General features: G+C 43.8%; 1 protein-coding gene across 1 annotated transcript in view; it reads left to right on the top strand.

Moving 5' to 3' along the window:
• LOC135463516 (fibrocystin-L-like) overlaps positions 1 to 25,756 on the top strand; it is a 55,662-nt gene that overhangs the window by 11,378 nt on the left and 18,528 nt on the right. Inside the window, 36 exon segments of the mRNA XM_064740774.1 lie at positions 110 to 354; positions 1,131 to 1,192; positions 1,523 to 1,679; positions 1,860 to 1,986; positions 4,039 to 4,182; positions 4,631 to 4,797; positions 5,197 to 5,436; positions 6,463 to 6,590; positions 7,620 to 7,783; positions 8,872 to 9,029; positions 9,415 to 9,559; positions 10,282 to 10,430; positions 10,948 to 11,070; positions 11,527 to 11,632; positions 11,822 to 12,100; positions 12,352 to 12,476; positions 13,098 to 13,233; positions 13,835 to 14,030; positions 14,393 to 14,640; positions 14,941 to 15,126; positions 15,975 to 16,151; positions 17,022 to 17,252; positions 17,255 to 17,749; positions 17,796 to 17,876; positions 17,879 to 18,105; positions 18,107 to 18,236; positions 18,239 to 18,335; positions 18,337 to 18,479; positions 18,833 to 18,985; positions 19,502 to 19,679; positions 20,604 to 20,760; positions 21,275 to 21,431; positions 21,523 to 21,602; positions 22,644 to 22,776; positions 23,593 to 23,961; positions 24,209 to 25,704. Coding sequence (XP_064596844.1) covers positions 110 to 354; positions 1,131 to 1,192; positions 1,523 to 1,679; positions 1,860 to 1,986; positions 4,039 to 4,182; positions 4,631 to 4,797; positions 5,197 to 5,436; positions 6,463 to 6,590; positions 7,620 to 7,783; positions 8,872 to 9,029; positions 9,415 to 9,559; positions 10,282 to 10,430; positions 10,948 to 11,070; positions 11,527 to 11,632; positions 11,822 to 12,100; positions 12,352 to 12,476; positions 13,098 to 13,233; positions 13,835 to 14,030; positions 14,393 to 14,640; positions 14,941 to 15,126; positions 15,975 to 16,151; positions 17,022 to 17,252; positions 17,255 to 17,749; positions 17,796 to 17,876; positions 17,879 to 18,105; positions 18,107 to 18,236; positions 18,239 to 18,335; positions 18,337 to 18,479; positions 18,833 to 18,985; positions 19,502 to 19,679; positions 20,604 to 20,760; positions 21,275 to 21,431; positions 21,523 to 21,602; positions 22,644 to 22,776; positions 23,593 to 23,961; positions 24,209 to 25,704 — 7,589 coding nt within the window.

Here is a 25,756-nt window from a genome sequence, read left to right as displayed (position 1 = left end):
GAAGATGCATATTACATAATATTTTTACACATTTAGCTAAACGGAATGAATGACATCGCAATGATAAATTGTGATACATGTAAGACAATATGATACTCATTCATTGCAGGAAACCGAGGTGTGGATTTCGAAGTATGGCCCAATCCTGGCGTCAGTGACCTTGAAGAAGTCCTTGACCTTGCTCAGTCTCCAGATGCCAACCACACAGAGGATTTCAAAGGCACGATACCCGCGGGAATGACTGTCAGATGGCGTAGTGTCTTCGTTGCACCTAGCAACAACTCCTACCAATTCATGATTGCACCATCCAGCGCCACATCTAAGTTGTATTTAAACGAAAACTCAACAGAGAAGGTATGAGTGCTATTAATGACGTGTCACTAAAGCGTATTTCAGCAGTGTCAGTGGTATTGTGAAACGGATGTGATAGCTATAAACATTAAGTTACTGTGACATTACTGGGATATCATTGTGACATTGCTGTGATGTTATGGTGGCATAGTGATCTCACCATGATATCACAGTAATGTCACCGAGATATCACAGTGACGTCACAATGACATCACTTACTGTGACATCATATGATACATTGCTGTGATAACATTGTGACATCATGGTGGTATCACTGAGATATTATGATCTCTTCATTGCGATAAGATGGCGATATCACTGTGATATAATGGTGACACCACTGCTATATCTTGGTGATGTCGCTGTGATATCACAGTTACGTCACTGTGATATCATAGATACGTCACTGTAATATCATGGTGACATCACTGATGTTATGGCCATGTCACTGTGTAATCAGTCACTGTGACATCACGTGGAAAATTACTGTGATAACACCGGTGACATGGTGACATCACTATGATTTATGAAGGTGATATTATTGGGATATCATGGTAACATCACTGCGATATCATAGTGATGTCGCTGTGATATCATGGTAACATCACTGGTCCTGTGCCATTTGTCTTGTATAGTGAATCTGACCAATAATAAGAATAAATGCTCACAAAGGATGACAGAATTGAGACAGACGTGAAACTCTTTTTGTATTACAGTTTGATGTTTCCTGCGTTTGCAATGTGACGTTAAAATGTCTTGTTTCCTCTTCTACATTTCAGACTGAGATCGCCTCGTCCAGCTCCCGTGTCTCCTCTATACAGAATCTTCACGAAGGAGCCAGGTTATTTATACTTTCATCTTCTGAGATGTGTCTCTATGTCTCCACTCCCATATTACAGTCAAACTCGTTATGGCTTTATTGCGTCACTACTAAAATCTCTCCCAGTATGTTCAAAAGATTTACTGTCCAAAATTTCAGCAAAAGGATTGTTTTCATTTTCAATAATCTCATTCTTTCTCTTCAATTTGGAATATATATCTTTAAGATAAAGAAAATATGATGACTAGCCAATCAGATACGCCTAATAATGTAGTTAATTTTCCTAAAGTCCTAAAGAAAACAATGCAAGATATGATATGGTGAAGAACACTGCTGTTGTTTTATTCTCAGTTTTTACCTGGACTTTGTGGGTGAGGCGTCCTTCGAGTCTCCTATACAGGTCGGTGCATGCGTCCTCAATACCAAGTTTACCAGCGGAATGACCGGGGCGGCAAAATCAGAAAAACAGCGAATTGCCGTCAGATCAACGGTAAAGAAGGAGATACAGGTAAGTCTTCATACACCAACCAGTCAACCAGGTAATCAATGAATCAACACTTTAATGAGTTTAGCATGAAATGTTGTAACATCATGGACAAGCTTGGCAGATAAATGTTATGGAATGCCAAACGCGTAAAGAATTCTTTATTCCAAACAACAAATATTTCACCATTTCCTTGCTTGCCAGACATTGACGTTGCCTGATTTCACGGCTGTGTCTGGAAAAGCCGAGGTCCAAAGGGTGGACGTTCTGGGGTCAGCGAGTGAACTGGACGGGGCCACCTACAGGTTGGGGATTAGTGGCGTTTACACAGGTAAGTTTGCTCATCTTGGTTGTTGGACGATTCCAGATAACAGTTTTGATATTTTAGATCCCGGCTGAGGATGATTGGATAAATGTTTGGTTATATTCTTAAACTGATGATGAAAACATGCAATGACCCCCTTATTCTCGGAACGCATCGTCATGCTATTCATTTTAGCTTTTTCAGCCTGTTTCTCCAACTGTTCTTGGTTTTGGCTTGACTAGCAATGCTTCATGCCGTGGCTTAATATTCTCACAGCATCAGATGCATTGACTTTCATGTTTAAATAGTTTGATACGTATTTAAATCGTTCAACAGTTTTACACAAGTCGTGTCTAGAGGAGTAACTTAACACTCTCGTTTTGTCATACACAAGTCGTGTCTAGAGGAGTAACATGACACTCTCGTTTTGTCATACACAAGCCGTGTCTAGAGGAGTAACGTGACACTCTCGTTTTGTCATACACAAGCCGTGTCTAGAGGAGTAACGTGACACTCTCGTTTTCTCATGCACAAGCCGTGTCTAGAGGAGTAACTTAACACTCTCGTTTTGCCATACACAAGCCGTGTCTAGAGGAGTAACTTAACACTCTCGTTTTGCCATACACAAGCCGTGTCTAGAGGAGTAACTTAACACTCTCGTTTTGTCATACACAAGCCGTGTCTAGAGGAGTAACATGACACTCTCGTTTTGCCATACACAAGTCGTGTCTAGAGGAGTAACATGACACTCTCGTTTTGTCATACACAAGCCGTGTCTAGAGGAGTAACGTGACACTCTCGTTTTGCCATACACAAGCCGTGTCTAGAGGAGTAACGTGACACTCTCGTTTTCTCATGCACAAGCCGTGTCTAGAGGAGTAACGTGACACTCTCGTTTTGTCATACACAAGCCGTGTCTAGAGGAGTAACTTAACACTCTCGTTTTGTCATACACAAGTCGTGTCTAGAGGAGTAACGTGACACTCTCGTTTTCTAATGCACAAGTCGTGTCTAGAGGAGTAACTTAACACTCTCGTTTTGTCATACACAAGCCGTGTCTAGAGGAGTAACGTGACACTCTCGTTTTGTCATACACAAGCCGTGTCTAGAGGAGTAACGTGACACTCTCGTTTTGTCATACACAAGCCGTGTCTAGAGGAGTAACATGACACTCTCGTTTTCTCATGCACAAGCCGTGTCTAGAGGAGTAACATGACACTCTCGTTTTGTCATACACAAGCCGTGTCTAGAGGAGTAACGTGACACTCTCGTTTTGTCATACACAAGCCGTGTCTAGAGGAGTAACTTAACACTCTCGTTTTGCCATACACAAGCCGTGTCTAGAGGAGTAACGTGACACTCTCGTTTTGTCATACACAAGCCGTGTCTAGAGGAGTAACTTAACACTCTCGTTTTGCCATACACAAGCCGTGTCTAGAGGAGTAACATGACACTCTCGTTTTGTCATACACAAGCCGTGTCTAGAGGAGTAACTTAACACTCTCGTTTTGTCATACACAAGCCGTGTCTAGAGGAGTAACATGACACTCTCGTTTTGTCATACACAAGCCGTGTCTAGAGGAGTAACTTAACACTCTCGTTTTGCCATACACAAGCCGTGTCTAGAGGAGTAACATGACACTCTCGTTTTCTAATGCACAAGCCGTGTCTAGAGGAGTAACATGACACTCTCGTTTTCTCATGCACAAGCCGTGTCTAGAGGAGTAACGTGACACTCTCGTTTTCTCATGCACAAGCCGTGTCTAGAGGAGTAGCTTGACACTCGCGTTTTATCATGTCCAATCCGTGTCTAGAGGAGTAACGTGACACTCTCGTTTTGTCATACACAAGCCGTGTCTAGAGGAGTAACATGACACTCTCGTTTTCTCATGCACAAGCCGTGTCTAGAGGAGTAACGTGACACTCTCGTTTTCTCATGCACAAGCCGTGTCTAGAGGAGTAGCTTGACACTCGCGTTTTATCATGTCCAATCCGTGTCTAGAGGAGTAACGTGACACTCTCGTTTTGTCATACCCTTACATGTCATGACCCCTACACTGTTTAATCCTCTCCCGACAGTTCCGCTGTTAGGTGACGCTGACGCCAGCACAGTCACAGAGGCTCTCCTAGCCATACCAGGGGGCCTGACCGACAGTGTGACTGTCACACAGTCTTCCATCTCCGGGGGTAACCGATACACCGTCACGTTTGTAGCTGGACTAGGTAAGACATGTGACACATGTGGATGAGGGACACACCTTATGGCCATAGGTGATTTACGGTGTCACCACAACTTCAGCATCGTAGATAAAGTTCCTCGCTTGTAATTGTTTTGTTTGTGTTTCATGTAGTGTTTGTGTCCAGGTAAATTTCCAGACAGTTAACGTTCTAATTTCGTTCATATTTTTCATAACATTTTATAAAGCAGAAATCTTGAGAGAGTTTACATTACTTGGTTGTTTCTAAGGTTTAACAGATTATAGTTGTGCAAGTTAGAATTAAAGTTTGGAATCTTTTAGGGGTCTGCAAAATTGTTGGCCATTTCCAAGTAGCCAAATTGTCAGATGTTGAGTGGAACTGTGCCGTCAGAGAAGCAAATCTCTAGCACCCCCCTGTCCACACCTTGTCACAATTAACCCTCACTTACGACATTCCCTATCTGTTTGTGCAGGGGATGTTGAGCTGATGACGACAAAAACGGCCCCGAATGTTCGGGGTGAGACCCTAGCGATTACCGTCCAGGAGACCACAAAAGGCGTGCCCAGCCGAGAATACTTCAGCCTGGAAATTGATGACATCTTTTCTGCACCTATCCCAGCTGACGCGTCCGAGTCACAGGTAGATGACGGCATGCTACGTCACTCACAGACCTGTTAGCCGAGTACACGAAGGCTGCGACAATCGCTATACATAAATGGTGGTCTCAAAAAATACAATGTATTTTTATGAACATGTATACAAATCCCACTGCGCATCCGCACGCCATAACACAGGGCCCGGTTTCACAAAGTGGAGTACGACATTTTTATAGTACATTTGTCGCACTATGGTTTGCACGTGGTTATTACCGTACTATTATCGTATAGGTGCAATTACCGTATATGTACGACATCTTTGTTAAACTGGACCCAGACGTGCTTGAAACACTGGTTAGGAATTAAAATTTTTTTAAAGAATTGACCTTATTTATTGTCAGTTTATTTCGTTATACGTTTAGCTGTTCATTTGTGATTTCAGATGAAATCCGCCGTATCAGATATGTTCAAGGAGGTTTGTCCCAGTGCCGTGGAGAATCCCGCGAGATCGGCATACTTTGAGAGTTACGAGACTCTTACGCATTCCCGTATCCTGAAGAGCGATGAGCCGGAGGAAGGCACCATCATACGTGCATTTTGTGGGAAATCCTTCTGGAAAAATCCGAATTATCTTTACCAAACGTTCGAGGAATCGGGGATTTATCTGGGACAATACAAAACTGTAAGTTGTAGTCGCGATTAGGGAACATTCTGCAACACTAAGTCAGTGTTCACACACGTTTCCTTACCTAAGGCATGGTTCGTGTGGCTTTTGACCCGTGGATAAAGTTTGGGTCAGGGCAGATTTCACAGCTACCCTTATATTGGTGACGTCATATCGATTCTCACAACACCCGTAAACTATATAAAATACATCTCCAACCAAAGCGGACGATGTAACTAAGATGCTGATTATCCATCTATTTATTTATTCGATTGGTGTTTTACGTCGTTCTCAAGAATATTAGTGTGGCGGTCAGCATTATGGTGGTAGAAAACCGGGCAGACACCGGGGGAAACCCACGACCATCTGCAGCTTGCTGGCAGACCTTCCCACGCACGGCCGGAGAGGAAGCCAGCATGAGCTGGACTTGAACTCACAGTTTCTTGGTAAGAAACTCCTGAGCCATTACGCTGCGCTAGCGCGCTTACCAACTGAGCCACGGAGGGCCCCCTGATTATCTACAACTCAGCATACACTAATTTCCAGATTCTAATGTTAGGCTGAGTATGGCTGAGTATGGCTGAGTATGGCTGAAAAAAGAAATCGCTGCTTTTCTCTCTTTCAGGTAGAAATATATGAGGTATAAAATATATATTGGTTAATATTTTCCTGTGAAAAAAGTTCTTTTACCAAAAACATATACTATTTTAATTTTTTTCTGAAGATTTTGGAATTATTTTTGTTAAAAAGGCTAATTTTATTCAAATTTTGAGAGTGGAGAGAAGCTGATGACAAGTTCATCATGTGTATGGGCAGTATAGAGTTGTACAAAAGCCACAGGCAGCGAATGTGGTCAGTCAAATGACATTCGCTCGGGCTCTGCCTGGTTTCCTCCCACTGTCTTCTAGGTGAAACATTCTTGAGTACAAGGAAGACACTAATCAAGTAAATAAATAAATAAATAAATAAATAAATAAATACCTAACCCTAACTAAATAAATAAGAAAAATAACATGTCTATTTGTGACTTTATTCTGTGTGCAGGTGTGTTTCGCATACTTGGGCGGCATCCAGTCCAAACTGTACCTACATTACACGTACACCGATAGTGAGTCAGAAGAAAGAAGTGTTGGGAGATGGTTTGATGTAGAGGACATCAAGACCACAGACAGGTACGGCAATTTGGCATCTAGTCCCTCTAAACCTAGTGATATCTGGCGAAACAGACAAGGTTTTAAGAGGCTGAGAATGTTTGTAGCTGGCGTTACGTCTGTCTCTCTGTTTGTAGCTGGCGTTACGTCTGTCTCTCTGTTTGTAGCTGGTGTTACGTCTGCCTATCCTTGTGTATGTAGCTGGTGCTACGCCTGTCTCCCCGTTTATGCCTGGAGTTAAGTCTGTCTTTCTGTTTGTAGCTGGCGTCTGTCTATCTTTGTGTCTGTCTACCTTTGTGTCTGTCTACCTTTGTGTCTGTAACTGGCGTTACGTCTGCCTCTCTGTTTGTAGCCGACGATACGTGTGTCTCTCTGTTGGTTTATGGATATACGCCTGTCTCTCTGCTTGTAGCTGGCGTTACGTCTGTCTTTCTGTTGATAGCTGGCGTTACGTGTGTCTGCCTATGTGTTTGTATCTGGTGTTACTCCTGTCTCTCTATTTGTGGTTAGCGTTATGTCTCTATCTGTGTATAGCTGGCGTTACGTCCATCTATCGATGTGCCTCTAGCTGGTGATACCTGTATTTGTCTCTGGATTTGTAGCTGGCGTTACGTCTGTCTCTCTGTTTGTAGTTGGAGATACGTCTGCCTCCCTGTTTGTAACTGGCGTAACGTCTGTCTATCTTTGTGTCTGTAGCTGGCGTTACGTCTGTCTATCTGTTTTTAGCTGGCGTTACGTCTGTCTCTCTGTTTGTAGCTGACGATACGTCTGTCTATCTCTCTGTACCTGGCTTTACTGTTTGTGGCTGGAGGTGCGTCTCTATCTCTCTGTAGCTGGCGTCACGTCTACCTGTCTGTTTGTAGCTGGCGTTAAGTCTTTGTGTTCGTAGCTGGTGTTACGCCTGTCTCTTTGTTCATAGCTGGCGTTACGCCTCTCTTTCGGTTTGTAGCTGACGTTACGCCTGTCTATCTGTGTATCTGTAGCTGACGTTACGCCTGTCTATCTGTGTATCTGTAGCTGACGTTACATTTATCATCGTTATCATCGTAGCTGGCGTTACGTCTGCGTGGACATGATGGCGCTCATCGGCCAGGTTGTGACTGGGGGCTCCAGGTTCTTCCTCAACAAGGCTGTCATAGCCAGACACACCGACCAGGACGTCTATGTGGACAGTGTCTACATCGGAGTGGTGGAAACAACCACAGACTTTACAGGTTTGTTCTCGTTATTTCCATCAGTAGGAACAACCACCGACTTTACAGGCATGTCGACGACATGCCCCTCAATCAGTACAGCCACATACTTTACAGGTATATCGTCGACATGCCCCTCAGTCAGTACAACCACAGACTTTACAGGCGTGTCGTCATCATACGCATCAGTCAAGATAACCACAGACTTTACAGGTATGTCGTCGTTATACGCATCAGTCAAGATAGCCACATACTTTACAGGTATGTCATCGTTATACGCATCAGTCAAGAAAACCACAGGCTTTACATGTATGTCGTCGTTATACGCATCAGCCGGTGCAATCACAGACTTTAGAGGTATGACGTCGCCATGAGCAGCAGTCGGTGCAACCACAGGCTTTACAGGTATGTCGTCGTTATCCGCATCAGCCAGTACAACCACAGACTTAACACGTATGTCGTCGCCATGCGCATAAGTCGGTGCAGCCACAGACTTTACAGGTATGTCGTCGTTATACGCATCGGCCAGGACAACTACTGTGAATGATTCAACTAGACACTCTGAAAATTGTATCACGCATTTTCCCCTCTGATAGCGACGTGACATACACATATTTATTTCGCTTTGGTTGGTGTTAATCGCCATTCTTCGAAGGTTGCATTTCTCTGCAGGTACATGATACTTGTTAACTGAAACTCGGGGTTTAGTTTTCAACTTACGGCCTTAAAGGCTAAAATCCTATCGGCAGCGACCAAACTTCAGTCCCAAGCTATAGTTGTAAACTAATGTGTCTACTGCGTATTGCTCAATGATTCTTAAAAATGGATACCACAGATATTACGCCGGTTGAAGATAAACTATGTGGAATGAAGAGTGGACTGCCGGAACTGGCCTCGCGGAACGTCATTGGTCGATGACGGGTATACGAATGTCAGTTTTGGCGCCTAGACCTTTACTTATGACATTTAAATGTCAATGCTTTGGGGCTGATATTACTAATATTTCACCTAGTTCAAATATATGGTTTTCGTTACAGAAAACGTTAGCTTTGACTTGTACAACTGATATCATCAGAAGCATCACTCCGTTTGTATTCATTTCGCTGTAGGTCTGAATGAAGGGTGGACCAAAAGACGCCAGGCGTTGCCCTCAGATCACATGATCAATGACGTAACAGTGACGTTATCAGGGTCATCGTATACCATAGAATTGACCCCGAACGAGTGCGGCAACAATTTCCATGTGTTTAAAGTGAAAGATGGACAGGTAAAAAACAATGAAATATACAATCGTAAGAAGAGTATAATCGTAAAAGGCACGGTAAAATATCATTGTAAATTACTAAATATGGCTTTTAATTTGTGATTTTATAACGATATATCTGAGGAAAAACAAAAAGACAGAATGTACTTGACGTTTATCAAACGAACCATAATTGCTTAGTCCTCTGGAACGATCAAACAGAAAACTGACTGATGAGAAATTTCAGACAATAGTTGTTTGCGCTTCCTTTATACGAAAATGCAAATCATGTGTCAATGTACATCTTGTTATAACCTCGACAGGCGGAGAAAATACTCTTCATTTATGCTAATCTTCATATTTGAAGTAGTCTATATTTGCCTGAATACGACATCTGGTTTGCCTTTAGGTGACATCCGGTTCAAGCAGCCAATCAAGCTTGTCGGCAGAGTACAGTTACGGGGGTGGAACAATCAGCGTCAGCGTAGACGAAGAAGCCTCCCCACCCGTCACAGGACAGTTTGATTTGACATTCCGCGGTAAAACTAAATCAGGTACGACATTTATGAGAGTTGTGTGACCATAAACAGTAAAGCTGCAAACACAAAAGACGTACATCAGGTTTTTCAGACGTTCAGCGCTGATTCAGTAACGGTGAGTATGGTCTGATACCCTGTGGAAAAGCGATTAGAGGTATCTATGGCAGTGGCTAGTTTCAATGGGTATACGGATACAGGTAGGTGTACACACGTCAGCATTCGGTTTGAAAGACTCAACCAGGTGCCACTAATGTATCAGATATGATGTCTTTAGGAGCAGTATTAGTGGAAATATAGCCAAATATATGTTGCATGGAAATAATCCTTCGTCCACGCTGAATATCCAAGTGTTAACTGCCCCGCTGAATAGCCAAGTACTGAGTGCCCCGCTGAATATCCAAGTGTTAACTGCCCCGCTGAATAGCCAAGTGCTGAGTGCCCCGCTGAATAACCAAGTGCTAACTGCCCCGCTGAATACCCAAGGGCTAACTGCCAATTGCAGACCAACATCACTCACCTCAATATTACAACAGAGTTCTGATCTAAAGACTTAGAAAGGCGTTTAGTGGATGAGTTCTGGCTTATATTCAAATTGTCAAACGATCGCTTATCGATCATGGGGTCGGTATTCACGAAATGCCTGCTTGTTTAATAAAATGCATTTTCCATATTTACCTGCATTGTCAGGTGCATAAAGGAGAGGTAATACTTTGATAGCAGTTTTTTTGTTCGGTCAGTTCCGGTGAAATCCACAGCTGAAGATCTCCAAGCCATCCTCCAATCAATCGGAGCAACCGGAAGTATTGCTTCACGAGGCGACAACTGTGCTAATTTTGATTGGATAATAACTTGGACCGGAAAAGGCGGAGACCAACCAGAGCTAGAAGTAAGGTTACCACTAATTCATTTTTCGTTAGTAACTATTATTGTCGGTTAATAAAAAAATTAACACTTTTACTCCGTAACCAATATATCCAATCCGTAGATAAGCCGGCGTGGTTTTGGACAAGTCATGAACATGTTTTCTTATTTGTGAAAGTCCTAAACTTAAGCTAAATTTCATGCTTTCAAGAAAATTAAAAATGCATAACTTTGTTCTGAGTTTGAAACTTTAAGAGAGACTAGCTTTCTTCAAACATTCAGTTCTTGTCACTTTTTGTAGTCCTTTCAAACTGGATGTAATTAAGCCCCTTTACACATCCAGACTCCTGGTAGATGAAGTCGGTCGATCGGCAAATTGTTTTGACAACTGTAAGCTCTAAAGATTTTATCAGGTGTGTTTAATAATTTCGGAATGGAACTGTTCTATTCAATCTGACTAAAATTTCACTTAAATCAAAATGCAACCCTTCATACAAACAATGATATCATTTCTCTTAAATTTGTTCTGTTTGTTTGGTCAGATCATAAGCGAATCCCTGTCAGGCATTGACGTCAGCATTGTCGTGTCAACACTTCAGGACGGAATGCTGTGTTACGATCCGATTCCGGCCGAGTTTCTGCGAACTGTTCATGATACACCTCAGGTAAATTCTATCCCGGACAGCTATCCCGTGCTGCTACAGACGTGGCTAGAACAACATGCATGTATATACTATAGATATGGTGCGACAGAACTTGCTAAGTCCGTACTTGAACAATGAACGGAATCTCGCACAGAACAATTGTTCGTATTAGCGCTTAACACTGGGAAAACAGTGACTCGGTGTCAGTCTACTGTGCTTTGGGGTGTTGTCACGAAAATATTGTAGTATAAGTGAGGAATTTTATGTTGCAGATGTGGACAGAGGTGAATTCATTTCTCACCTAGCTTCAACCTATTCATATGTAATATGAGCACCGTTATACGATCAAACCATTTTTAAGTACGTTGTAAAATATGAGTGGAATTTATCTGCATTCAGGTTTAGCTTGTGGAGTTTATATACTGATGTCGTCTCCTAGCTGCCTGCACTAACCTGTCTTTGTGTTTTACCTTTCAGGTTGCAGCGTACATTAACGGTATCCCGACAGCCTGTGATGGGTCATGTGACCTGGAGTGGGCGGAAAGCGCGACGCCTACAATAACGTCATTGACGCCAGCATCAGGTATGTCATAGTTCAAGAATGTATAGGATGACGGAAGGTGTGAAGCAAATAACTTGACGTCTGAAGTATTTCCTTTTCGGATTGCTGAGAAAAATATTTCTTTTTCTGGCCCACAACCAGTCAGTTCGTTTTATCCCGTCAAACGATTAGCCATCAATCATTCAATCAGCGCATGATCATAATTAACAGGGACAGAAAGCCTCGGCACTACCCTGATCATCTCGGGGACGAAGTTTTCTACAACACCAGGGAATAACACAGTGGTGATTGGCGGAACCAGTTGTACCGTTCAATCAGCGACCGCCACGTCAATCACGTGTGACGTCGGGAACGGACAGAAAGGAAGTTACGAGGTGAAAGTGACAGTTTCCGGTCTAGGGCTGGCGGCTCACCCTGAGAACGCCTCGGTCATGTTCACTTACGTGGCAGATGTGGACAGTATTTCACCTACTACAGGAAGCACCGAAGGTTTGTCAATGTCATGTATATACCTTACTACAAAAGGAACCTTTAAACCCAGAGGTGAAGTGCTCTGTCAGTCACAATGTACACGTATTTCTGGATATATGGATTACAATCACAAGATCTGGGTGAAACAAAATCTGCTTACGCCGAAACATTTTTATATTTATCAGCGTATTATGATTATGGCTTAATGTCTCTTCATCCCAGCGATGGCGTGTTACTTTTGTTAACCACGTGACTAATTTTCCTTATAGGGGGCGCCGATTTGCAGATCACGGGACACGGGTTTACGTCTGACGCTGTCGTCACCGTGGGCGGAGAAGACTGTCACGTGACTTCTAACACACCGGCACTGATCACGTGTGTCACACCAAAATCGGTAAATTCTTTACAGATCGCCTAAATATGCGATATTAAGAATGTAGATAAGCCCGGGCAAGACGAACGGTGATAAGGCCTCCCACAGGTGTTGGGGGAGGGCATCTGGGTGAAATTTGTCTTGTGTTTTCAGGATTAAACAAATGATTAGACGTTGGCATTATTTCATCAAGTAACTCGTATAACCAGCCAATCAGCTAACTAATAAGCCGACTGTCCAGTATCGTCGACTGGTTTATGAAATAATCTGAGTCTTCCTTATCACTGCTGTTTTGGTCAAAATTTTTAAAGGTCTCACAACACAACCCATCGGCCTTCTTACTTAATGTGATGACAACACAACACTTAAGTAATTCGAGGCCAGTGACTATAAAATTATATTTAACATCACTGTATTTTTGTTTTACCTGAATTTGCTCAAGCCATTGTGACAGTAAGTGTGTGAGTAGCTACAATTTAAACATTTACATGAACAGTTAAAATAAACCCCTGGCTGATGCCGTATTTCACCGGTTACGTGTGAATATTTGACAACTGTCACATGTCGTCAGTGTACTATCCATGCTGCAGACTTCTCTATTCTAAGGACAACTATGAAGCCTGTTTCGTTCCGTTTCCTCAGACAACCCTAGCAGACAGTACCGTGGATGTTGTTGTCACTCAGGACGGAAATACGCTGTCCTCCAAATCCTTCACATACAGTACCTCAGCCACAGCTAGCATTACGTCTGTCTCTCCAACCACATCAGCTGTACAAGGTACGAGTCAAATTATAATGAAGGTAGAGGTCAAAATTCTTGCGGGCAGTTTTGTAAGGTTTCGCTAGGGTTAGATGGTTGGGAAGGCGGGGTGGGGTGGAATATAGTGGAAAGCACCGTTAAAGGTGTCTACCTGACTAATGAACCGTTATAATTATGGTGCGACACTGGAACTGAAGGTACCACGCTGAAACGCCACACGTAGCCGGGATGGCAATCTCTTTTGCAAATTTTAACGAGTGGGAAAAGCCTTGGGCATTGTAAGAAACACCGAGTCTCTATATCTTTATGACAAAATCGTAGCGTCTTTCCTCAACGGCGTTGATGGTTCATCATTAGTTATCGACGGATTGTGAATTTTGGCATTGATGCCTAGATACATTACCTTCACTAAAACTCAACATTCTTCTGTTTTCCATTCAAACTTTCTTCTTGAGGTGTTTAATTATATAACTACTTTTATATACTGTTTAATCGGTTGAACGTACATCAAGATAACACACGTGCTGGGGTCTCATACATACGAATGTTATGTCGTTCATCTGATCACATGTAATACCGTTTCTTATTGAGGAAGCCTGCATTTATTTTATGTTTTCAGGTGGTGTTGAAATCACGATTTCCGGTAGTGGATTCGGAAACACTCGGCTGAGTGAGGAGGCGTTGATGATTGGTGAGGAAGCGGCCGAGATTACATACTACTCTGATACCGAAGTCAGAGGTGAACTTCCGGGCCACGCACCGGGATCATATCCGGTCCGCCTGAAGACGGATGCTGGGGGATATGCAGATACACGGTTTGTTACAATTCTAGATTTCCGTCTATAGAATCTTCACTCACTGGCATAATGGTGGTCATACCAGTAAAATGTTACGGAGAGCGTGAAATACCAATGGATAATCTAAATATTATACTTTAACAAGTCCAAGTATTAAATGAGATGATGTCCTTCACGGTACGCGGTTAAGATAGGAAGTTGGCTGAGCAAAGGTCACGACAACGTCAACTAAGCGTCTACTGTTTGGATTGAATGAAATGTACTTTATACAACCTCATTGTATATGTGGGTTATGCAGTAACGAAATGGATTTGGACCATTAACGAATTAAAGGTTGTATTAAAAAGAAACGTAACACGTCAACTGAATTTCTGTCGTAGAGAACACACCGTCAGTGAGATATCTTACGTCCTTGAGGTCACGAATCTGTATCCAAAACGAGGCTCATTGTTTGGCGGCACTAGACTTACCATCACTGGGCGTGGCTTCAGCACGGTTGCTAACGAGAATGATGTCATGGTCGGTGAACACCCCTGTACCGTAGAGAGCAGCACTGACGTGCAGATCATCTGTACTATTGACGACATCTCAACGTTCCATACAATAACCAACAAAGGACAGTCGCCAGGTATAAAAGTTTTCACTATTTTTTTTGGGAGGTGGGGGGGGGGGGGTGGCTGTACTTTTTCCTTTCGCTCGCTTTTCTGCACAAATTGTTTTACATCCCACAATATGCCCTTTTTTTCAAATTGTGCATTATCGTTTCGAGAGTGTCTTGTCCTGGAATTTAAGAACGACAGTTCTTAATTTACTTCTTGCCCTTAAACAATTTTATCAATATAACACCAGTGAACACAAAGAAATGAAGAAGGCAATGTGTTAATGATTTGTCTATAAGCCTTAACATCTCTATCTGTCCCTGTGGCAGTGTACGGGACGGGCTTCGCCTGGGACCAGCCAGCCATTACCGTAGAGATCGGGGACACTGTGCGCTGGGAGTGGAGCTCAGACGCCACCCTCGGACTGACCTACCGGGTACAGAGGACGGCCAGCCTGGCTGACACGGAGTATGACGGGACGGGATTTAACAGCGGTTCCGCGGGTACACCTTCAGGTAGGCCTACAGCAGATATACTGTTACACACGTGATGTTGCACATATGAGTTACATGCACACATTTTATGTAGGTCATATTTAATTGGCGTTTTAACGCGGTATCGAAACTGGTACTCAACGCCGTTCACCAGATACCTGACAAACTCCCAGCTGAACGTCACGGTCCACTTAGAGATAGCAGGATTTAAGCCTTCGATCTCATTGGTCAGCGAAGGAGGCTCCGTGTATCAGTTGGTTAGCGCGCTAGCGCAGCGTAATGACCCAGAAGCCTCTCAGCAGTGCGGTCGCTGTGAGTTCATGCTGGCTTCCCCTCCGGCCGTACGTGGGAATGTCTGACATCAACCTGCGGATTGTCGTTTGTTTCCCCCCAGGCTCTGCCCGGTTTCCTCTCATCATAATGCTGGCCGCCGTCGTATAAGTGAAATATTCTTGAGTACGGCGTAAAACATCAATCAAATAAATAAATAAATAAATCATTGGTCAGCGGAAGTAAAGATATGTGGCAATCACATGTAGGGTCTGCTAGTCACCCTGCCAGCCACCCTGCCAGCCACTCTGCCAACTACCCTGCCAGAATAGCTAAAAATGATACATACTCAAGTAACAGAGCTACTTTTATATGATAAATGCAACACTTTTATGAAATAGATGGCAGTGCATCGTAATGAATTAAAAGATTTAGTATTTATATTTACAGATGTGACGAGGGCCCAATTAGGCAAAGCAAGTTTTTACTGGAGTGGAAAGGACACAGAGCAAAAACCAATGTAATCACGTATATTGTAACCGTGTATATTGTAACTTTGTATATTGTAACCATTAATATTGTCACATTTCTGTTGGCAGGCGTTTACGAGTATACATTCACCGAGATTGGTGTGAACTCGTATTGGAGCGGTTACGTCACGGACGAGTCCATGATGACGTTGAGAGGGGAGGTAGAAGTTGTGCCTAGGACGTCCCACGTGGCTTATCTGAAGGTATCCAGAGGGGATTATGAAGCCCATTATAACACAGCTTCCGGTAAGGCTATCTCCATATCACCTTTGTAGTTTTTCTCAGTTGCATGCAGGATGGCTGATGGTCATTGCCGGACTCAAACGTGACTCGATCGCAGAAGGTGAAGGCACTAGTATTTATGGGTTCTTGAACGTGGTTCTATCCAACTCGTTCCTATAATGGCAATTTTTTTCCTTTTACGAAAATTGGCTTATAAAAAATAATTAGCCTATTTTAAGAATAAAAGAATAAATATCAAAGAATGAATACATGAGAATTACTTAATTCCTTGCTACCGTAAGAAACTAGGAAACAGTTTCACAAATCAGAAAATATGTGAGATAATGTAAAAGACGATGCGTTTCCTGGATTCGATTGCAGGACTTAAATGATACCTGTACCTTAAAGGCTTGAAGTGTGCTTCTCAGTATGAGCATTGGATGTGTTCTAACGTAATACAAAAAAGCTTTCCAGTTTTCATACTTGCGTGTGAAAATGGTTTTAAACCACAGTTTACCTAAGGCAACAGCGGTCATTCCGGAAATTCAGTGGGCTATTGCAATGACATCAACACTGAAAGCAGTTCAAATAACTAGGAGGAGAGACCGAGGGGGCAAGCTTGGGGGCGAGCTTGGGGGCGCTAAGCTGATCTTATGGCCACACTATGCTCATCAGTGTCATCATTTCCGAGTAATTTTTAGAGAGGCTTTTAAGTAATACAACCACTTCATGCCTTCTTTTCTTTCCTCCTCTTTCTTGCATATCTTCTTACACTTTTCTTAAAACCATTGTCTTCCATTTCTTGCATCTTTTCATGTATCCTTTAAGATGAAACACAGGTGCGCACCAGTGTATTCTCAACAGGTCTCCCATTCTCTTTGTTTTCATGACTAGGTGTGGCTGATCCGTCAGGAGCCGCCTGTCCAGGAGAGACCAACGCTATCTCTGGCTGCTCGGTGGCAGAGCCCATGGCCTTAGACTCCTCCCTGTTCGGTTTGCCTTTTGGAATGCAGCACCCTGAGGTGAGCCAGATCTCGCCCGTCCAGGGCACAGGGGAGGATGATATCGTGATTACAGGGTCGGGCTTCGGCACCACAGACTGTCAGAACATTGTAACCCTCGGGGGTCATCAACTGACGTCATGGGAAGCAGCACTGGGCAGGTAACGGTGAAAATGGATCTTAGTGAGGAGGTCCCCGCCGGCAAGATTCTTCCCATAAAGGTCCGTGTGGGCAACAGAGGCAACGCGCTTATCACACCCGCCAAGGAAACAGATCGTAGTTTTATTGCGCTACCTTATGTGTCAGATCTGAGCCCGGTGTCAGGCTCCATGGCCGGAGGCACAGAGCTGACCATCAGCGGAGGAGGGTTCTCATCAGACGCCACTGTTAGTGTGGACGGCTACGTTTGCGACGTTACGTCAGTGACGTACAGCACAATCATGTGCACGACCGGAGCATCCACAGGGTCTGCTGACGTTGTTGTGAAGTCTCGCGTAGACAATGGACAACTTCTGAACGCCGAGTGCAAAGACGATGCCACTTTGTGTGTGTTCATGTACACCAGTCAGGCCACGCCGACACTGACGTCAACCAGCCCGACTCAGGTGGACACCCCCACCGCGGATTGACTCTAACAGGATCTGATTTGGCACGAACACATCCAAAGTCAAAGTCGCTTTAGGGACAGGTAATTGTGTTATTAAAACGGTGAACAACACGCAGATCGTTTGCAATATGCAGGACGTTCCGCTGGAACGCACTCTGTCCTCGTGACAGTGGACGGTAAGGGACTGGCTCAGGCGATCGATGTGATACTGGAGAATCAGGCTAAACTTAGTGGCATCTCTCCGTCCTCTGGTAGCGTTCACGGCGGAACGCGACTCACCATCACCGGAAACGGCTTTACGGCCAATGTAACCACAGTTCTTCTGGGAACAGACGTCTGTGTCACGGAGAGCGTCACGCCGGACCAGATTTGTGTGCGTAACCCCCGCTCACGCCGATAGCTCCGTGGATCTTCAGGTGAGATCAGGGGACCTGGTGTTTTTTCCGACGCAGAGCTTCTCATACTCCACGGCACAGACTCCTACAATCACTTCTATCACCCCAGCGAGGCGCCAGCTGGGCAGACCATAACGATTGCGGGGACGGGATTTAGTGGTAGCACTACCGTCACCATAGACGAGGTGGAGTGTACAGTCACTTCTTACCTCTCCCTTACAGTGCACACTTGGAGCTCATTCTGCTGGAAGTTACCCTGTCCTTGTGCATGTGGTCGGACTCGGCAACTCCAATGATGATCAGAACTTCAAGTACGCCATCGAAGTGACATCGATCTCACCTGCTACAGGTAATTGGTTTCAAAAAGTTCTTATCTGTCAACTTCATCTCGTCCTGAGGTCCAAAAGTTCAACAAAAGTAAACAAATTCGTCGCCTTAAATATGAATAAATAGTCAGTAAGATTTGCTCTGCTTTGGAACCCCCTTAATCAGTCAGCCATGCCTGAACTAGCCTTCACCAATTACCGATTAGTTGTATCTATGTAACTTTCGGTATTACCGATATACCTAGCTGTTGGTCTTATTACATTGTAGTCGTGGTTATTACATTGTCGTCGTAGTTATTACATTGTGGTCGTAGTTATTACATGTCTGTGTATTTGGACCCCAAAATCTAAATAACGCTTTCCTTCCCTGTGACAGGAAGTTTTGCCGGAGGTCAGGAGGTAACTGTATCCGGGGCTGGATTTGACCCCGTGACCTCCACTATAAGCATCTGTAACGAGACATGCGCACTGGTGGACGGAGCTAGCCAGACTTCCTCAGCTCTCAAATGTCAGGTCCCAGCTTATCTCTGTAAGTTTGTCCAAGGCTGTTTGTACAAATAGTGTGTAATACTTGACTATGCGACGAGCGGCTCTGTAGGGGAAATGGTAAATTATGGACAGGCCGGATTTTATTCGTTGTGTGTGTGGTCATTTGCCGACTCTGTGTCTGAACAAGGCAATTGCTTACAGATAACTTCTTCGTTATTATACACAACGTTCCGCTACTAACATCGTTATTCCGTATCGTTATCAAACACGTTGTAAAAGTATCATTCATTTTTTGCTGTCCGTGTTGTATCCATTCATATTGTTGTTGTTGGGTATGATGCTCTTCGTGTTCTTCAACGGAGGATGGGTATTTGAAATGCACATGTGTCGCTTTTGTTATTTCTTATTTTCTCAAAACATATACGGAAGTAAATCATATAGTTTGGGAAAAATTGTAAAACAATTGGGTTCTGGAACATACAGGAAATCTATTAATTTATTGATCCGCTGTATAGCTTGTGAGTTTAATAAGATTCCATTTATGCAACATCAACAGATGGTGATACGTCATCGAAGATGTGTGACGTCACTGTAGCCGTAAACAACGTGGATGACGTTCTGGCGAATGGTTTTACATTTGACCCCAGTTTGACCCCTAACATCGACGGTGTGACACCAGGACGCGGGGGAACCGCCGGGGGGACGTCGGTAACTATTGCCGGACAAGGATTTAGGTCAGTCCTATACCTTAACTGAGGTAAACTGATAGGAGGCCGGATTAAAATTCTCGTATTTTCTTTTATTATTTCGTCGGTTTTGATGCCGTTGATTATTTCCCGTAGGTATATTCGTTGACAGAGACTTATATGAGTGAGTGAGTGCTTGGGGTTTAACGTCGTACTCAACAATTTTTCAGTCATATGACGACGAAGGAATCATTAGGGTGCATGCACGTGTAATGTGCCTCCTTGTTGCAGGACGGATTTCCACCGCTCTTTTATCTAGTGCTGCCTCACTGAGACGACTTACCGAAGGCAAGTAAGCCGCCCCGCCCGAGCCATTATACTGATACGGGTCAACCAGTCGTTGCACTATCCCCTTCATGCTGAACGCCAAGTGAGGAAGTTACAACTTCCTCTTTTAAAGTCTTAGGTGTGACTCGACCAAGGATTGATCCTGGATCTACCGGTCCCGAAGCGGACGCTCTACCAACTGTGCTATCCGGGCCGGTCCAACGCCAAGCGAGGAAGAACAACTTCCTCTTTTAAAGTCTTTGGTGTGACTCGATCAAGGATTGATCTTGGATCTACCGGTCCCGAAGCGGACGCTCTACCAACTGTGCTATTCGGGCCGGTCAGAGACTTATATGAAAACGGAAAAATAAAAAACGTCCACAAACAGATTGCCAAATGATAAGAAGGATTACATGTCGCTGTCCTGTCATTTCACAGTGGACTGTGCTTGTTATATAAAAGTTGTAACGTATTTCACATTCTTCTCGTAGTCTTTAGAAACTAATAAAATGAACAAATAACACTGATCAGAAGAAATTGGTTCAGGCGGAGTTTCATCATATAATCTGTGGATAGAAAAAACGAAAACGTTATCAGCTAAAGTTATCCTGTAGATGAACCGTTCGTATCGGTTATCATCCTCAGCAATACGATGAGTGAGAATTCAGTCACTATTGGGGGCGTGGTTTGTGAGGTTACCTCGGCAAAGACGACTGAGTTGATATGTACAACGGGAGCCAGTGACGGCACTTTGGAAACCAGTGTACAAGTCACGGTTGAAAACAAAGGCGACGCTATCCAAGTGAGCTAACCATTTTATACAGTTCTTAACATTTTCCATGGAGTAAATTGAACAGCCAACAAAGTTTAATTATTCTCCAAATTCCTTGATCGGCAACATCACTGTATTGTATATTTTTATGGGAGGCATTCATGTAATAATAATTTCTTATGACATTTATAGCTGAAAGTAAATTTTTTTGCTCTGGATAAGGTTGAAAACTGAAATAACATAATGTTCCAAAGTTTGGTTTATCAGCCCAGGCCGAGAAATCAAGATGTAGGTTCTGTAATAAGTTTTAGGTGTCTACGCTTTAAATGTGTTAATGTTTCAATAAGTTGAGCGATCAATTCTTCCAGTAAAATATGAATATTAATCTGTCGTAATCATCAGGAAAATATCCAACATTTATATCCAACATTTCCTTCAACCTTACGTGCATATATCTTCCCACTGAAATAACCCATGCAGAGCACGATCTCTCTATATTCCCCATATCTCCTTACCCGATTCATCTTTGTTCTTCCCTTGCCAGACGAGCGCGGCCTTCCACTACGTGGACGTGTGGTCATCTGTGTTCACCTGGGGAGGCCAGTCTCCGCCCGTGGCCGGAGACGTAGTGGTCATACAGAAGGGGCAAACAATTCTGCTGGACACAGACACACCTGTATTGAAACTCATCCTGATACAAGGTAAGATATCACCACATTATATCCGCACGCACACACGCATGCATACATCGGACATGCAAATAATCATATATATATATATTTTTTTTTACAGGTGGAAAACTGATCTTTGATGAGAAGGATGTGGAACTTCAGGTAGAGATCATACTGATTACGGACGGGGGAGTATTACAGGTAAGTTTCAGTAATTATTTATTTGATTGGTGTTTTACGCCATACTCAAGAGTATTTGGCTTATGCATGTTCGTTATGGTGGGAGAAAACCCGACAGAGTTGGGGAAAACCCACGACCATCCGCTGGCCGTAAGCTTTAGTACATCTAACATGTAATCACATAATCTATGATAAGTGTATCGTAGGCTCTCGCTGCAGCTTAGCGGCCCCTGGCCAGTGATGTCGCAGGCTCAAATCCAGCTCTCGCTGGAGGTTTGTCAGGTACTTTGTAGAGGGCGGCTCTTTACCCCGGGCTCTTTCTCCGTCCATAACCCTTACTCCCCTTATAAATGTGTAAACCCCTTGTTATAACACAAAACACCAATTATATAATAAATGAATGTTCGAGTGACACAAGGAAACAGTCGTGGTGAAAACATTTGTAAGTATTGCAAGGGGATGGATATTGAGGCAGTGTTTCTTACCTTCATAAAGAATAACGTATAGTAGGAATGGCGTTTTGTACAGTTTAAATAAGAGCAAGAGCATCACCTAATTCAACGGTAAAAGAGCTGAAATGTTGATAGAGGCGTGTCTTGTCACTGGTAGCCTGTATCTGCCTGTTTCGGGCGATCATTAAGTTAGCCGGGAAAATTTGATCTATGATCGTTGATTTAGCTTTGGGACTGAGTCGAGTTCCAGTTTTAGCGAGATTTTGTTACTGTTGCAGACTTGATCTTGTTCCAAAACAGAATTCACAAAGGCTATAAACTCTCTCTGCTCTATACCGTTTTATGGCCTGGGTTCAGAGAGAAACTGTGAAATTTCAGTATTATTATCATTACCAGATAACATTTATTGAAACAATGATGCGTGGGCGATACAAGAGATTACAAATACCCGGTCACCCGACGTACTAAATCATATTGCACTCTCATGCTAAATTTCCTGACCGAAATCGGTATTCTACAGGAAAGGGCAGTGGTTCAAATTGAGGCGATTTGTTGATGACAATGTTGTTCATGATGATGATGATGATGTCATTATTGTTACTGGTGTTAGGTGGGCACTGAGGATGAACCTTTCCAGCACAAGGCCATCATTACCTTACATGGTCACCTCCGGTCACGTGAACTGCCTATATACTACGGGACGAAGTGCATCGCTGTACGAGAGGGAGTCATAGACCTTCACGGTGAGTCTACGATATATACATGATATATGATATCGAGCCGACGATACATGATATCAAGCCTAAGGTATATGATATCGAGTCTACGATACGATTGCAAAGCAGCCAGCATGATACATGTAGAAGATACTGGCTAAAAGTTGATATTTTGCACTACATCTGCGATTCTCTGGTGAAAAACTTGGCACAACTTGTGTTTTTCATCGGTCAGAAGACTTTGTTCACCACAAAGGAAACGTTGATGATAAAAAGAGCAGCTTTGAACAAATATGAAACGCGTAACACAAAACACTCTGAAAGGAAATGTAGGCTGACGGGTTTCGTCCATTGTTATTAAAAAGAGCATATTGTTTCCTGTTTGTAGAAAAAAATCAAGATGTGTACAAGTCCCATCTGTATAGATTTTCATGTCTCAGTTGATGTTATTCATGGCTAGCCATATTGTCTCTAGTCTCCCAGACGATAACCAATCGACTATTTTAAGTATTTGTTCCCAATTCATTTGCTTTACTTGGAACACTGGAGAGCTCAGGCCCATCCTCGATAACCCTTTCAGACCATGCTCCTCAAAATTTTCCAGAGCGCCGAATTTGATAGCGTTTCTCTCGCTTTGGATATGCCTTTGTTTGACATTGTTTAACGTCCTTTTTACTGATATTTTTATTGATGCATTGCTGTTACCTTCTTTGCTTTAAAACAAGAAAAAAGTTTAAATTTACAGCTATATATGCCAGTTTAATGCAAGAAACTCTGGAAAGCAGCACTGAGACCCCTTTGTTCCTAAACCATACATTATTAACGTGTGCTTCTGATTTTAAGGAAACCCTGTATCAACGACGTGGACTCGTTTGGCGAGCACAGCAAATGCCGGACAGAACACTATCACCCTCGAAGACGCAGTTGATTGGTCAGTCGGAGACTACATCGTCATAGCAACCACAGGAGATCGACACTCGCAGAGGGAAAACGAAAAACACGAAATCGCTAGCATTTCTGGTGACAAACGGACACTGACTTTAACGTCGGTTTTAGGCTACACCCATATGGGCGTGTCCGAAACGTTTGATGGACAGCAAGTGCAATTTCGGGCGGAGGTTGGGTTGCTTACTAGGAACGTGGTTGTTAGGGGCTCTGATAACAAGGAGTGGCACGATGAAATAGAAAAGTGTGAAGCTGGCTTTGACACCGGTGGGTTATGAAGCTCTATTCATTTACTCATGCGTTTAGTTGTTTATCATAGACGATAAGTTTGCATAGGCGTTGTGATTATTATGTTTTAATTAATATTTTATTGTATCCTGCTTTTAGCTGATTTTTGATGGTGAGATTGTTCGTTTACTGCCCACACCAAGCAAATAGCGATAAAAATAAAAATACCTGCGCACATTTTTCTCCTAAGACGCACCAAATAATGATCTTTACGGTTTTGTTTCAGGCGAGTTTTCAACTCAGACATGTTTCCAGGGCCGTTTTGGGGACGAGATGGGTAGTGACGAATTCGGTGGTCATATTTTAATGCATGGCGCCGAGCCGGACAAACACCTGGTGGTGGGGCGTTTGGAGTATGTAGAGATGACAAACGTCGGACAGGCGTTCAGGCTAGGCCGTTATCCGGTTCATTTTCACTTAAACGGTGACATGGCGGGGTCGTACGTCAGAGGTTTCGGGATGCACAAGACGTTCAATCGCGCCGTCAACATCCACGGGACTCATAACGTCCTCGTGGAGCACACCGTCATCTTCAACGTCAGGGGCGGGGCGTTCTTCTTGGAAGACGGTGTTGAAACCGGTAACATATTCCTGTTCAACTTAGCCGTGTTCGTCATCTCCAGCACAAGTCTGCTTAACGACGATATCACACCGGCAGCATTCTGGGCAACAAACCCAAACAACACCTATATCGGCAACACTGCTGTGGGCGGAACGCACTTTGGATTTTGGTACCGTATGCACGACCATCCGGATGGCCCGTCCTTTGATCCAAACATCTGCCCAAAAAAGGTTCCCCTCGGTGTATTCAGAAACAACACAATCCATTCTCAAGGCTGGTTCGGCATATGGATATTCCACGACTTTTTCCCCATGGTCGGCGGTGGATGTTCCTCGAAAACCCCGACTAAGGCGGTCTTCGAAGACACGATAGTCTGGAACTGTGAAAAAGGAATCGAGTTCGTTAACGGCGGATCACTTCAATTTGACGGAGGCATACTCGTGAATAACGAAAAGGCTGGGTTTGAAGGAAAAAAGGTGATGCATGCTGAAGAGTTCTCAGAGAACGGACCAATGCTGAAGAACACCATCATCGCAGCTCACGCCGCGAATCTACCGACCTACAAAGGTCCGACTCGAGGAGGCGTCATACTCCCGTACGGTCAAGGCTACACCGTGGCAAACGTCACCTTCATCAACTTTGACCAGAGTAACACGGCCGCTGTCCGATTTACGCGGATAGACGGTACATGCTCTTTCCTCTGTGGTGGATTTACCTACCACTTCAGCGGCACAAAGAAGATAAACTCTCCCAACATGGGTGTCTTTGAATGGATTAGCGAGGGTGTGATTATAGACGTGGATGGAACATTGTCCGGTAAAACCGGAGGTCGCGTCGTGTCCACACAAAACACGCTCCCTCCGTCAAGGTGTCAGGACCTCGCCTCCTTCGGAAAATCTCTGCCGGCTAGTGTGTGTGAGTCAGACGTCCACTTCATCCGATTTTCTTTCAACCACATCACTCCAGTGGCGCTCAAGTACAAGAGTGTGAGGTTGACAAACGCATACGGTACTGATGCGCTGGGCTACGCTGAGAAGAGGATCACCCATGCAAACGGCTGGCAGGTAACCCTTGTGGCGGGAGAGACGTACATCATGGAGTTTGAGGACGCAGAAATCGCTGAGAATATCAGCTATTCATCGCGGTTTGACTTCCATGAGGTGAGTGTCATCAACTGTCTACTACGATCTGTGTCCACCTTATCTCTTAAAA

The sequence above is a fragment of the Liolophura sinensis genome, chromosome 3 (genome assembly GCF_032854445.1).
Source record: "Liolophura sinensis isolate JHLJ2023 chromosome 3, CUHK_Ljap_v2, whole genome shotgun sequence".
Classification (NCBI taxonomy): Eukaryota; Metazoa; Mollusca; class Polyplacophora; order Chitonida; family Chitonidae; genus Liolophura; species Liolophura sinensis.
Note: the sequence above shows the minus strand (reverse complement) of the source record. Positions and strands in the feature narration are given on the sequence as shown.